The sequence below is a fragment of the Leuciscus leuciscus genome (assembly GCF_965113295.1).
Source record: "Leuciscus leuciscus genome assembly, chromosome: 16".
Taxonomy (NCBI): domain Eukaryota; kingdom Metazoa; phylum Chordata; class Actinopteri; order Cypriniformes; family Leuciscidae; genus Leuciscus; species Leuciscus leuciscus.
In genome coordinates, this window is record NC_138740.1 from 27,551,400 (window position 1) to 27,567,379 (window position 15,980).

The 15,980-nt window shown below is 37.2% G+C and overlaps 1 protein-coding gene across 1 annotated transcript in view; it reads right to left on the minus strand.

Annotated features, from left to right (window-relative positions):
- LOC309477541 (macrophage mannose receptor 1-like) overlaps nt 1-14,926 on the minus strand; it is a gene marked incomplete at its 3' end in the record, with an annotated part of 33,434 nt that extends 18,508 nt beyond the window's left edge. Inside the window, exons 1-5 of the mRNA XM_082140819.1 lie at nt 14,826-14,926; nt 14,680-14,706; nt 919-1,299; nt 464-805; nt 14-388 (exon numbers count right to left, since the gene is read on the minus strand). Coding sequence (XP_081996945.1) covers nt 14-388; nt 464-805; nt 919-1,299; nt 14,680-14,704 — 1,123 coding nt within the window. The remainder of the gene's footprint in view (nt 1-13; nt 389-463; nt 806-918; nt 1,300-14,679; nt 14,707-14,825) is intronic.
- Nucleotides 14,927-15,980: the final 1,054 nt, after the last annotated feature.

Genomic DNA, 15,980 nt, shown 5'->3' on the forward strand with positions numbered 1-15,980 from the left:
ATAATGTCCTTACCATCATAGCAAACGAATGGCAGAGTGTAGTCACATGATATATCATACCATTTGCCATCATAATTCATGTAAACACACATCTGGTTCCCCCCACTGTTGTCCGGTTCATGATAGAAGTTCCTGAAATCTCGCTCTCCTTCCTGATAAAAATCATTATCCTCCAATGACCATCTCCAGCTGTTCACATCATCATACAGTCCAATCCAGGCTGAACCATTGTAACTCCCATTAACTGTGTTAATCAGACTGTTCATTTCCTCCATGTTATCAATGGTGGCCAGATCAGTGTAATTCTGTCTGCAGTGTCTCTGAGCTTCAGTCCAGGTCTTGGACTCATTCACAAAATGATACTGGTGGGATGATGTCAAAGATGACACTGTGGAGAAAGTGTCAGATTTATAGCATTAAAAAAAATTGACAGTATTGGCCATTAGGACAGATTTCTACTCACCGCTGTAGCAAATGAAAGATAATGAAGTATTGCAGTTTTCATCTGTCCATTTCCCAGAGTCACTAAATGAGACTACAGTGCAGGATCCTGCAGTATCTGGCTGTCCTGTCGTCCAGTTACTGAATGAAGAGTTGCTCTGATCTGACCAAAGTCTGGTTCTGTACAGTCCAATCCAAACATAAGAATAATAATTATTCTGGAATAAAAACTGGATCTTCTGGTTTTCAGTCTCATTCCTGATACTGACGAGGTCTGTGTGATGTTCTCTGCAGTAACTCTGAGCTTCAGTCCAGGTTTTGTACATGTAAACCCAAACATAACTAGCACTGGCATTCTGTCTTCCTAAAACATTTAAGTACATCAATGAGCATTAGTGAGAGCTGATTATTTCAGAATGATGAAACATAATCACGATTTTTTCATTGTCCAACATACATATTAATGAAACTGCTCACCATCATAGCAGATAAAAGGACTTGTATTGGAGCAGCTTGTTGTATACCATATCCCACTATACATATATACACACAAACTTTGTCCTCCATAATTGTTTGGTCCTTGGTTATACCAGTTCCTGAAGTCTTTCCGTCCTTCGTTGAAGAAATCACTGCCTTCTAGAGTCCATTTCCAACTGTTCAGATCATCATAGAGTCCAATCCAGGCCAAATCAATGGAATCGTCATTCACTGTGTCCAATAACTGGACCGTCTGTTGTTCATTCTCAATGGAGGCCAGATCAGTGTATTTATCTCTACAGTATCTCTGAGCTTCTGCCCAAGTCTTGGATTCATTCACAAAGACATACTGAGGGACACTGAAGGTGAAGGTGATAAAACCTGTTAAAGACCAGTTTAAGAAAACAAGGACCAAACGGGTCAGTCTACACTGTTAGACATTTTATTGTATTTTTGCGGTAACTTACTGGCAGCACTATTGCCAGTAAGTTACTGTAAGTTCCCCTTTACAGTAGATGTAAATGTGTTTTACGGTATGATGCCCTTACCGCAATTTAATTTTACAGTATGATGCCCTTACCGCAATTTTACAGTAAGATGCCCTTACTGCAATTCAATTTTACAGTATGATGCCCTTACTGCAATTTAATTTTACAGTATGATGCCCTTACCGCAATTTAATTTTACAGTATGATGCCCTTACCGCAATTTCATTTTACAGTAAGATGCCCTTACTGCAATTTAATTTTACAGTTAGATAGCCATACCGCAATTTCATTTTACAGTATTATGCCCATTTTACACTATTTTATTATTTATATTTTACATGAATGCTATTGAACTTAATAAATTCCAAAAAAGTGACTTGAATCCATGTACATCAACATATTCTTTATTCACTGTCACAATCAATTACATCCATTTTATTTATTTATTGTGATGCAACATTAGGCAAGGCAGTTTTATTTATATAGCACGTCATACACTTTGGCAATTAAAAGTGCTTTACACAGTAAGGAATTAAAATAATCACTAAACAAAAGCAAGGAAAATTAAAGTGCCCCTATATTGGTTTTTTGAAAATGACCTTTCATGTAGTGTGTAACAGCTCTAAGGCCTCGTTTACAAGTGAAATGTAACCCAATTCCGATTTTTTGCTCGGACAGATCGGATGTGTTCTATGAACGTGTAAACAGGAAAAAAACGCATGCATTCGGATATTTCGAGATCGGTTTCAGGCCTCATTTATATGTGGATATAAATCAGATATAAATCAGATATGTGCCAATGCGACTGTCATGGGCCTCGTTTACACTGCAGGTCTTGATGCCCATTTCTGATTTGTTGCCTATATCCGATTTTTTTGACCGTCCGTTTACACGTTTTTTCAATTGTGACCCATAGAAGCAGAAGCACGCTGCACGCTGCAAGCTGGTGAACCTGGAGAAGCAAACTGATCTAACTGCAAACTGATCTAAAATCGTCATTTATTGATGTTCAACTGGATCAAACATGCCGCCTAAGAGAATAGATCCACAAGTGGAAGTAAACCATGAGTTGGAAGAAATCAAGAGATCGCTAAACTCTATGTCTAAAGACATCTTCACCCTGACGCAGCAGCAAGCTAAGATAGTGACGCTGTTGGATGAAGTGAAGAATCTAAAAGTACTTCTTTCGGAGAAGGACAAGGTCATAAATGGGCTAGAGAGAAGAATTGATGACCTAGAACAGTACATGCGATTAGATGAAGTAATCATTAATGGATTGGAAACAAAGCACCGAAGTTACGCCCGAGTAGCTGCAGCTGGCACCGGGCGCGCTATGGAGGGGGAAAACGCACCGGCAGAGGAGCTACAAACACTGGAGCAACAAGTGGAAACTTTTCTTGCAACAAAGGACATCACCATTGACACGAAGGATATATCGGCTTGTCACATGCTTCCCAGTAAGCAAAAGCCTGCCAATCCGGCGATAGTAGTTCGCTTTGCGAACAGAAAGCGCAAGGATGACTTACTGCGACAAGCAGTAACTTGTGTGTGCATTAACTTGGATGGGTTAAATGCAGAGGTCAAATTCCAAGTATGGGTTACCATACTTGGCCGTCACGTGTCACTTTCACTATCACTTTCACTTTCACTTTCACGCAAGCTAAGGGGAAGTGGCGTGTACATTAACGAACACCTTACCAGAAAGAACGCAGATATTGCGAGGCAAGCGAGGAGTTTGTGGAAACAAAAGAAGATACAGGCGACATGGTCGAAATGGTCGTGTTCTTGTCCGTACAAATGGGATGCCAGAAGAATCAAAGGTGATCACGGTAAGGGAAACAAAAGATTTGGAACAGTTCAAGTAACTCTAATTGTAAACTGCATGAGATACCTATTCAATACCGTCGATCAGACCATTTTTCAGGATAAGAAGATTACAATTTTCTTTGCAAAAATGGGTGATGAACTTTATGAAGATTTACTTCTTTTGTTGTTAATGGACATGAGGACTATCGTACGGACTTGTAGAGTATTTAGTTTAGTTTGTTTGTTTTTGTTACATTAGTCTATTTTTTATTAATGGCAGTATGTAATATTGATGATGACAATATATTACATCTAGGTGTCGAGATAGATGATACAAATTATAGCAAGTATGACATTGAAAGAGATATTGATCCTGACAAATATTTGTGTAGTCAGCCAAATTGTCACTATTATAAGGAAAAAAAGTTTAAGAGAGGAGTGAATATGAAACATGCCTTTTCTGTAATACATTTAAATAGTAGAAGTTTGTGGAGTAACTTTTCAAAAATCAAAGACTTTTTTAACTTGCTTCCAAAATTTAGTGTTGTAGATGTTTCTGAAACATGGTTGGACGAAGACAAATTAGCAGATGTAGAATTAGAGGGATATCAAATGTTTGTAATGAATAGAAAAGATAAGAGAGGAGGTGGAGTTGCTCTTTATGTGGACTCAAGTCTGCAATGTAATATAATGGCTAGTATGTCAACCACTATTGAAAATATATTGGAATGTGTTACTGTTGAGATTCATATGGAAAAACAAAAGAATGTAATTGTTTGTTGTATATATAGAACACCTGGTTTATCATTGGATATTTTTAATGAGTTTGTAGGAAACATGTTCAATTCAAATGGAAATAAGACAAATATTGTCTGTGGTGACTTTAATGTTGACCTGCTTAATCCAGGTGGATATAAGAAGACCACAGAATTTATTAATGCCTTTTATAATAGTACATTATTCCCAGTGATAGCAAAGCCAACAAGAATAACAACAGTATCAGCAACATTAATTGATAATATATTTACAAATGACATTGGTCAAATTGATGGAGGTATTTTAATGATCGATATTAGTGACCACCTGCCTGTCTTTGCATGTTTTCAAAATGTGTTTAAACCACCATCAGGTCCAACTATATATTCAAGAACAGTGAGACATAGAACATCTGAAGCAATTGAAACACTGTAAATGGAATTAAATAAGTGTAACTGGGATGAGATTTATAGTTATGAAAATCCAAATGAAGCCTATGGTATTTTTTTTGGAGAGATTACTAGAAATCTATAACAAATGCTGCCCATTTAAAACGATAACATATAAATGTAATATGCAGAAACCGTGGTTTACTAAAGGAATTATAAAGTCCTGCAAGCAGAAAAATTTACTATACAGGAAATTTATACATTCCAGAACACAAGATGCTGAAAGCAAATATAAAACATATAAGAATAAACTAGTTAATATAATTAGAAATAGTAAGAAAGATTACTACACAAAATTGTTGACACAACATAGACAAAATATTCAGGGAACATGGAAGGTACTTAATGATTTAATACATAAAAAACACAGCAATACGGATAGTGTTAATTACTTTAATAAAGACAACTACACAATACGTCGTACGGAGGAAATAGTTAAAGAGTTTAATGATTATTTCGTAAATATAGGCTATAATTTAGCAAAGAAAATTGTACCCATTCCAAATAATGTAATGGAAATTGGGGTTACATATGAAAGTCCAAATTCATTATTTTTAAACCCAAACAATAAAGATGAAATATTGAAAATAGTGAAAGACTGCAAGAATAAAAAGTCAATTGATAATGATGGGTTTGATATGTTTATGGTTAAAAATATTATTGAAAGTGTTATTTATCCATTTACATATATTTGTAATCAATCCTTTAAAACTGGTATATTCCCAAATCAAATGAAAGTATCAAAAGTTCTCCCATTGTACAAAGGTGGCGACAAACATTTGTTTTGTAACTATCGACCTATTTCTCTGTTGTCACAATTTTCAAAAATATTAGAGAAATTATTTGTTAAAAGATTAGATAGCTATGTTAAAGTGAACAATATAATGAATTAATATCAGTTTGGTTTCAGAGCTCATAGGTCAACAACAATGGCAGTTGTTAAAATGGTAGAAAATATATCACAATCAATAGATAAAAAATTACATACAATCGGAGTTTTTTTAGATTTACAGAAAGCTTTGATACCATCGATCATAGAATATTATTACATAAACTGGAAAAATATGGATTTAGGGGAAATGTACATTCTTGGTTAGAAAATTATTTAACAGACCGTTTTCAATATGTTAATTTAAATGGTGTTGCGTCCTGCTTACAGAGAATTAATTGTGGCGTTCCGCAAGGCTCCGTTTTGGGCCCTAAGTTATTTTTGTTATATATAAACGATATTTGTAAAGTATCGGATGTTTTTAATTTTATTCTCTTCGCGGATGATACAACAATTTATTGTTCTGGCCCAAATCTTATAGAGCTTGTGTTGGTGGTAGAGAGAGAATTATATAAACTAAAGAATTGGTTTGATTTGAATAAATTGTCACTAAATTTAAATAAAACGAAATTTATGGTATTTAGTAATAAAGAGATAAATAATGAGATCAGGATCACTATTAACGAAAATGAAATAGAAAGAGTAAATCATATAACATTTCTTGGAGTAATTATTGATTGTAAAATGACATGGAAACCGCATATTTTAAATGTTCAAAAGAAAGTATCAAAAATGATTGCAATTTTGTATAAGTTGCAATATATTTTGAACAAAAATGCATTACATTTACTTTATAGTTCACTTGTCACACCATACTTAATGTATGGTATCGAAATATGGGGAAATACATAACTAGAACCAATCCAATTTTCCTATTACAAAAGAAGGTTATCAGATTAATTAATTATGCACCTTACAATTCACCAAGTAATTTATTGTTTCTTCAATCAAAAATTTTGAAGTTTTATGACTTAGTTGATTTGTACACGGCAAAGTTTATTTACCAAGTTAAACATAATAAAATTCCTAAATGTTTGCAAATATTGTTTACTCAGCGAGAAAGTAATTATAATCTCAGAGGACTATGTATATTTAATCAACCACAAGTACATTCTACATTAAGAGAACACTGTTTATCAAATAAAGGAGTTAAATTATGGAATAGTTGCTGTAATGAGTTAAAACAAGCCACGTCTATTTTTCAGTTTAAAAATATTTACAAGAGAATAATAATGGAAAAATATTCAACAGAATGAAAATGAATTAAATAGGCTTGCTTCTGGTGTGGACAATGGTCCACTAATGTGTTCATTTTATGAACAGATGTTGTCATTAATGTGTTGCATTTATGATTCTAAAGTTAAGGGCAGACACAATAAGCTTTAGCTTCTGCCTGCACCTGGTCATTTATTGTGTTTTATGTTTCGAATGATTTGTTTGAATGATCTGTAAATGACCAAATCGAAATAAATGAAAAATGATATCTGATTCATGTGTTTACACTTGCTGCCATACTATCTGAAACATCGTGCATGCTTAAAGGGTTCAATTATCTTGCACAGATGGACGAACGCAAAATATGATTGATGCTAGCTCTGCGATATATGCAAAGTTCGCCAAACATCACCATGATTATGAGGCGGAGGAGGATGAAAAGGGCCATCATTTCAGCCTGTGCATTTGCTTCAGTTATTGTGTGCGAGAGAGATCAGGGGTGCGTTTCCCGTACAACTATATAGCTCGCTGCTTAACTACCATAGTACGATGCATCGTTGGAGAAATCAACTTGCTAGTTACGACTGTTTCCCGAAACCGTCTGTCGCAAAGTATCGCTCAACCACGTTGGTTTATGACGTCTCGCACGTGGTGGACTAATAACTTATTTTAATTAATCTGTTTGAGATCGAATTAACGCTAGATTTTGTCATATAAGTTACAGACATGGCATCTGAAGACCATTTCTAATTTTTCTCAGTTATTTTGCTTTATTACCAGACTCAATATTTGGCTCGTTCTTACATAGTAGAGCACGTTCGCACATGCGCAGTCTTCAAAAACGGTGCTTTAAATCTCTTGACAAACTAAAAGACATAAATTACATTTGTATGTATTCTAAATAAATAACACGGGTTGTACTGAATGTCAGCTTGCTTATTTTGCTAAAGATAAGGATTTATTCAGTCTACATCTAATGTAAACTAGAAACTATGCTTCTAACGACAGCTCGAGAGCTGTCGTTCCAACCACACAAGTTTGCGATGCTGTTTGCGAACGTTCGTTTGAACGATGGTTTCGGGAAACACCAAATCGTTGAACTATGCTGATAACGACGGAACTTGCGACCATAGTTGGCTAACGATGCTTTCGGGAAACGCACCCCAGGACTGGTGGGAGCATATTGTGGCGGGCTTTAACAAGAAGCAGTGGGTCCGAAATTTTAGGATGAGCAAGCCAACCTTTGATATGTTGTGTCAACGTTTGTTCACATTCCTCTCCTACAACGACACAACGTTTCGTCGGACCATCCATCCCTTTGCAGAAGCGTTTCTCTCGTCATTAAACCGCGGAGACGTTGCCTAATGCCTCAGAAAACGCGCGGAGGTGGGACATGCTTTTACATCAACAGAAGGTGGTGTACTGATGTAACTGTGTTAAGGAAGATGTGCTGTCCTGATGTGGAAGTGCTTTTCATTAACTGTAAGCCGTTCTACTCGCCGCGGGAGTTTTCCTCGCTCGTTCTCATCAGTGTTTACATTCCACCGCAAGCACACGTGAGTACGGCGCTGCAACAGCTGGCTGATCTGATCACAGAAACAGAACAACAACACCCGGACTCTGTTCTTATCATTCTCGGAGACTTTAATCAGGCAAAACTCACACGTGAACTGCCTAAATTCAAACAGCACATTACATGCCCCACCAGAGACAATAATATTTTGGACCATTGCTACACCACAACAAAGGATGCATATCGCTCCGTCGCCAGAGCAGCTCTAGGACTTTCCGATCACTGCCTGGTTCATCTTCTACCAACTTACAGGCAAAAACTTAAAACTGCTAAGCCAGTAATAAGGACTGTAAAGAGATGGACCAACGACACAGAGCAGGTCTTACAAGCCTGTTTTGAATGCACTGACTGGAGTGTTTTTGAAGCTGCTGCCAGCGATCTGGACGAGCTCACAGAGACTGTAACATCATACATCAGTTTCTGTGAGGATTTATGCATCCCTACCAGGACTTACTTATCATTCAACAATGATAAACCATGGTTCACACCAAAACTCAGACAGCTTCGTCAGGTCAAAGAAGATGCCTACAGGAGTGGGGATAGGATCTTGTATAATCAGGCCAGGAACACATTGACAAAGGAGATTGAAGTGGCTAAGAAGAGCTATGCCAAAAAGCTGGAAAACCAGTTTTCCTCCAACGACCCTGCATCAGTGTGGAAAGGCCTGAAAGACATTACCAACTACAAGACACCATCCCCCAGCATCGACAGCAACAAGCATCTTGCGAACGAGCTGAATGTCTTTTACTGTAGATTTGAGACCCCCGATCAGACACCCCATACCCGCCCTGACCATCTCTCTACACAGCCATCAACACCTCCAGCCATCCCCCTCCCCTCCCCCCCTGCACTTCAGATCAGTGAGGATAATGTGCGTCAGATCTTCAGGAAACAGAAGAGAAGGAAAGCACCAGGCCCAGACGGTGTTTCACCAGCCTGTCTGAAAACCTGCGCTGACCAGCTGGCCTCTATCTTCTCACTGATCTTCAACAGATCACTGGAGCAGTGCAAAGTCCCTTTCTGCTTTAAACGCTCCACCATCATCCCAATCCCGAAGAAACCAAAGATCACAGGACTCAATGACTACAGACCTGTTGCCTTAACATCTGTGGCCATGAAGTCATTCGAAAGACTGGTGTTAGCATATCTGAAGGACATCACTGGACCCTTGCTGGACCCCCTGCAGTTTGCCTACAGAGCAAACCGGTCTGTGGATGATGTGGTCAATATGGGACTGCATTACACCCTACAACATCTGGACAAACCAGGGACCTATGCAAGGATTCTGTTCGTGGACCTTAGTTCTGCCTTCAACACCATCGTCCCATCACTGCTCCAGACCAAACTGACCCAGCTCTCTGTCCCTAGCTCCATCTGTCAATGGATCACCAGCTTTCTGACAGACAGACAACAGCTAGTCAGAATGGGCAAAATCACGTCCGACAGCCGCACCATCAGCACCGGTGCTCCACAGGGATGTGTTCTCTCACCACTGCTCTTCTCCCTGTACACAAATGACTGCACCTCTAAAGACACCTCTGTCAAGCTCCTGAAGTTTGCGGACGACACTACTGTTATCGGACTCATCCGGAACGGTGACGAGTCTGCGTACAGACAGGAGGTGGAGCAGCTGGCTCTTTGGTGCAGTTATAACAACCTGGAGCTGAACACGCTCAAAACAGTGGAGATGATCGTGGACTTCAGGAGAAACCCCCCTGCACTCCCTTCACTCACCATCATGGACAGCACTGTGACTGCAGTAGAGTCATTCAGGTTCCTGGGCACCACCATCTCTCAGGATCTGAAGTGGGACACTCACATAGACTCTATTGTGAAGAAAGCCCAACAGAGACTGTACTTCCTGCGTCAGCTGAGGAAATTCAACCTGCCACAGGAGCTGCTCGTACAGTTCTACTCAGCTGTCATCCAGTCCATCCTCTGCACTTCCATCACCGTCTGGTTCGGCTCTGCTACCAAAACCGACCTCCGTAGACTACAGCGGATAGTTCGGACTGCTGAGCGAATCACTGGCACTACCCTTCCCACACTCAAAGTACTGCACTCATCCAGAGTGAGTAAAAGGGCTCGCAAAATCACTCTGGACCCGTCACACCCAGCACACTTTCTGTTTGAACTGTTACCGTCTGGTCGACGCTACAGAGCACCGAGCACAAAAACCACCAGACACAGGAACAGTTTCTTTCCCCAGGCCATCTACCTCATGAACACTTAAATGTTCCCCTACTGTGGAACAAACATGTGCAATACTTCCCTCAGACATTTCATTATAGCACCTTATAACTTTATATATATTTATAATTTATAATCTTTTATTTCTATTTTATTTTTATTTTTTTCTATTTTTTATTTATACTTATGTTACTTGTCACTTGTCTTGTCACTTTATATTGTATGTGTACTGGAAGCTACTGTCACCAAGACAAATTCCTCGTATGCGCAAGCATACTTGGCAATAAAGCTCTTTCTGATTCTGATTCTGATTCTGAAAATCTGAATACATTATGAGAAAATTAAACAGTTTTTTTTTTTTACCTTTGATGCACGTAAACCTGTTGTAGGTAAGTGTTGTAGTAAATAGCATAATAGGGGCACTTTAAAACATGTATAAAAACAATTAAAAAAGATGTACAGTACAGTTATAAAATGAATTTAATTAAAAGAGTAAAAAGATGATACATAGATAAACTTCTCATCTGGCAATACACCGGTGTATCATATTTTTTCACAACTCCCAGTTTTACTCTGAGATTTTTCCATGGTGATTACACTGTGTCTGTGGTGTTCTTGCGGCACGCCTAAGAAATCGACGTATCCAACAAACCCGATTTTTCCCTAAAATCGTACATGAGGAACTCTAGGACTGACTCACGGGGTAACCTTGGGTTCACTGCCCCATCACGCACCCCAAAGATTTGTCCAGAAGCTCTAGGAATGGAATCGATCCAGTCCGCACCCCACAGAACCTCAAGTTTAATTACACGTCAAACTCACTACTTCACCACAGACAGAGGTCATCAGCATGATTTCATCTGTCAATTTCCCCTATTAAGTAATTTATGTTTGTCTCTTACCCAATTCGCAGTGCCATTTGAGTTCAGTTTAGAATCAAAAGGAGGATGCAAAAAGAGAACTGAATTCATAACAAATCAAAGCAGGGATCATGACAATACGCAAAAAAAGCATGAAGCATGAAAAAGCATCCCAGTTGGTCTAGACTGGCCTCCATACCGGTAAACCACTGATGGCTAATCTGAAAAAAAGAAAGAAAAAAAAAACAGAGAAAATGTGTGAGAAATGGTCATGAGTTTATTTAATCTAAATTTGTTCATGGACAGACGAGGTAACAACTTGTGCAACAGCAGTTATTACCAGTCGAGTTAGTTTAAATAGTATAGCTTTATTGCACATCCCTTGTTAGGGAACTCTATTAATGGCCTGAATGTACAATTACGTTAAAGGTACACTGAGCAACTTTATGGCCCTTCAAACGTAAAGGGATAGTTCACTCAAAAATGAAAATTGTGTCATCACTTACTCAACCTCGTGTTGTTCTAAACCTGTATGGGTTTCTCTGTTCTGTTGAACACAAAAGAAGATATTTTGAAGAATGTCGGTAACCAAACAGTTGATGGACCCCATTGACTTCCATAGTATTTTTTTTCCCCACTACGGAAGTCAATGGGGTCCATCAACTGTTTGGTTACCGACATTCTTCAAAATATCTTCTTTTGTGTTCAACAGAACAGAGAAACCCATACAGGTTTAGAACAACACGAGGTTGAGTAAGTGATGACACAATTTTCATTTTTGAGTGAACTATCCCTTTAAATCTGAAATAGAAAGCTTTTGTAACATTACAAATGTTTTTACTGTCACTTTAGGTCAATTTAATGCATCCTTGCTGAATTAAATTATTCATTTCATTCAACAACCCAAAAAAAAAAAAAAAAAATAATATAAATACTGACTGAACAGTAGTGCTTTCTATTTCAGATAAATGCTGTTGTTTTAAACTTTCTATTCAAAGAATCCTGAAAAAAAGTGTACAACTGAAAATAATCAGAAATGTTTCTTGATTCTCACAAGTGCTCCTAAAAAGAAATGTAAGTGTAGAGCCCTGCAAGTTATGCATTACAATATGTTAATCACATAATGCATCTTATAGTTAGTTAAAACATACTTAGTTACAAAGCCAAAGATGCTCAGTGCTGAGGCTCTTAAAAGAGCCTTTCGGCTGTAGTTAGCTCCTGTTGACAGGGAAAAGAGAGAAACAGATGAAACATTATTTTTCATCAATGATTATTGGCTAATGACTAGCCTATATGTTATGAACATGATAATTCACAGATCTAGGATGAATGCTAGATTGATCAATTACACAATCAGATGACAGTTTTACCAATAATTGGCATAGAATTAAAAAAATATTTTGCAATGAATATTTTTTAATTAGTCTGCCTTTACATTGCTTTAAATGCATTACTATTTTAACATGTCATATTTCGGTCCTGTGCAGAGTGAATCCAGCATCTATGTATGTCGCTGTCACATCTCTTACATCTTGTCTACACTTTGTTAATGAGAGTTTTCGCGAGCCTGCATAATTCGGCACTGAATAAAAACTCCTGCGTTCTCCAGAGCGCGAAAACAAATAAGCACAAATATGCACTGGAGCGTTTGACAAATCTGTTTCGCCAATATATTATAAACAGTATCAATCGAGGCTGCTCTTGCTTGCGTTTGAGCAGGGGGTCAATCCAGCGCTCGAATTCCGTACCACCCCCGGGAGCCGCCATTGGCTAACAAGCCTTCACCTGCTGTTAGCATTCCATTGACTCCCATTCATTTTGGCGTCACTTTGACAGCGAATAACTTCACATCTGAGGCGTTTAAAGACTCCATTTGTCCATTGTTTATTTCTAAAGAAACACGACACTGTATAAAAGGCTCCATTACCTTGTATCTTACATTATGGCCCCGTAGAAACAGTTTTTGTAAAAGTAGGCTAACGATTGCGTCATAACCACGCGACTCTCTGGAAATTACCGTATAGACAGGAGGAGAAGCTCGCAGTCAATCGGTGGGACGTGGAGGCATAAAGTCCGATAAAGTCAAGGGAGAAGTCTGCGCAGTACGCTTAGCCATCAGGAAGTAAGAGCTTCTAATTTGCTTCACTTCTCTCCGTTGAAACCTATGGGGTCGCTTATATACTGTCTATGCGTTTGAGGGTGCATAGCACCCCCATAGAACCAGGCCTGGGGCAGAGAGAGCGCGAGAGAGTGCCTTTGAGAAAACGAGCTAGGCCTAACTTACTTAACTTACTTCAAAATGCCACACATTTAACTGACGAGTAAAATATGCCATAACTGGTCGTAAAAAAGACGGAAAACCATTGTTTGTGTAAATATTAGATTGGGTCCATCTACTGGAAAAGGCAGTCAGTCAATTTTGTGGTATTTAATGGGATATGAAAGCGGCAGTTTCGAGGAAAACTAAGTAAAGTAAAATTAAGTAAAGTTCCTTTAGACTGTCCTGTGAGCTGTTATTAAAAGCCTATTTCGATTTTATTATTTACTTTCTTCATAAATGTAGCTATATTTAATTGATATTGGTAATGGTTTACTTTGTAAAAGTAACTTATAAAATAAATTTGTTCAGTAAAAAGTACTTACCTCAGAAAAAACCCCAGCTGGCGTCTAGCCATAGCGATCCACTCTCTCTCAGCAGGGACGTCCGTTATGAGCGCGCACTCGACACGTGACGTCACACAAACCCAGGTTGTTGCGCGGGCTTTGTACTCGAGCAACAATTTAAATTTTGTGAGGTGTAACTAAGCAAAGTTTATATATATATTATTTAAAATAAAATAAAAATACATTTATATCACCATACTGTTTTACCTGGCATAAAAAAAAAAAAAGATTGCCTGTATGGGAACCAGTTGTGAATTTTTGTGTGTGTGTATATATATATATATATATATATATATATATATATATATATATATATATAATTATTATTTTGTTATTGGAGAAAATGCTAATATAAAAATTACTCTGGTCTCTCACAAAGAACTAATTTTAAATCCTTTTTAAAATGACTATATAACATTATCATATAAACTATATATGATATATGATATATATGATAAAACAAACTATAAAACATTATCATATGATATTTTAATATGCCTAAAACATATGCATATACACACTTCAAGAAATCTGTCTTCTTCATTTACAGTAGCACTTCTGCTTTTGCGTAAACAGTAAAGTACTGCAAATTCCCATATACAGTAAGTTACTGTAAATTTCATAAAAATACCCACAATGCAGTGCATATTACAGTAGTTAACCGTAGATAATATAAATGGTATTTTACTGTGTTTTTTTGCGGTAAGTAACTGTAAAATTACGGCAAAGTCTAACAGTGTACTCTATTCTGTATTCTGACTGTATTCTCTAATAGTGTACTCTAACTCAAAATGGTAAAAAATAAATAAAATAAAATAATAATAATTACTGCATTATCAGTCACCAGAAAAATGCTAAATCACATTTTTATACAAAAATGTAAATTTACGATTTTTAATGATAAAATATTTTATGGAAATCTTTGTCTTACCTGATAACAGAAACAATGGAAACATAGCTGTGGAAACATATTAAGCACATATAAAACCTGTGATAAATTAAACAATCAATCAAATCATTTGTTCTATTTTCAATATGTATTACTTTAATGTTTCAAATGTCGGGACGACAGTTTACCTTTTGATTTGAAGTCTCTTCTTTTCTCTTGCTCTTGCTGCTTCTGTTTTAGATTACCTGACTGTCTTAATATTTATAGTATTGGCTAAATATGGGTGGATCACTTTTATAAACTCATGTGACACAAAGAAACCTGTTGAGGCACATAGGTGCCATTATAGATGTACTCTATAAGAACCTTCCACATGTTGTTGTTACATGAAACTAGTGCTTGAAAACAACTGTTAACCGTGCTTGAAAACAACCGTTGTTCCATCTTTCTGAACTTGTGAGTGCAGATGTCTTGGTTGGTTTGTGGACATATATCACCAAAATCTGTGATGCACTGCAACACTAAGCTATGGAAATATATTTTAATGTTTGATAAAACTGCACACAGTGTCAAAGCATTCCTCATTATCATTTTTAAACCATAAAGCAAAAGAACAAAATTATATGTCTAAATACATAAAAAAGAGCCTATGCCTGAATTCACAGCAAGCCTATTCATCAAACAGTAGAATGGACAACATGCAGCATTCACTTGACACACTTTGTCAACAATACTTAAAAGTTTAGTGATAGTACAAAAAAAAACCTAAAACAATGTGTAACAAAAACCAAACCATCGTCCAGGAATGCTGTCCATCCTGCTTAATGGACTGGTTTTATGGAATGCATTGTAAAGTTGCCGGGAAGACCTCAACCGTATAAATTCTTTCTGGAAATTAAATGTGATTTGTTTTGCCGGTAAGACCTCACCTTATAAATTCTTTCTGGAGATGAAATGTGATTTGTTGTAACAGCCCATCAATCGTCTCAAGTTGTTAGTTTCATTGTTTTGTATGTTTAATGATGTGATTACATTTTTGATGTTCAGTGACGCATGTTGATCCAATATCATTACACAGAAAAGAACACCAAAAATACTTTATACAATAAGAGTTTATTTCATTTCATTCAGTTATCAAGTTAACTTCAATGCATTTCAAACAGCTACACACACCATGGTGCACCCCTCACTTGCCAAACCAGTACTCAAGGAAAGTAGCCATATTTAAACTAGCATTTGCTCATGGAAGATTACTCTATCTGGTAACATCGATGAGAAAATTAGGCGGAACTATCCTTCTGGTCACGAAAAGAGAGGGAGAAAAAACACCATGAGAGTGAATT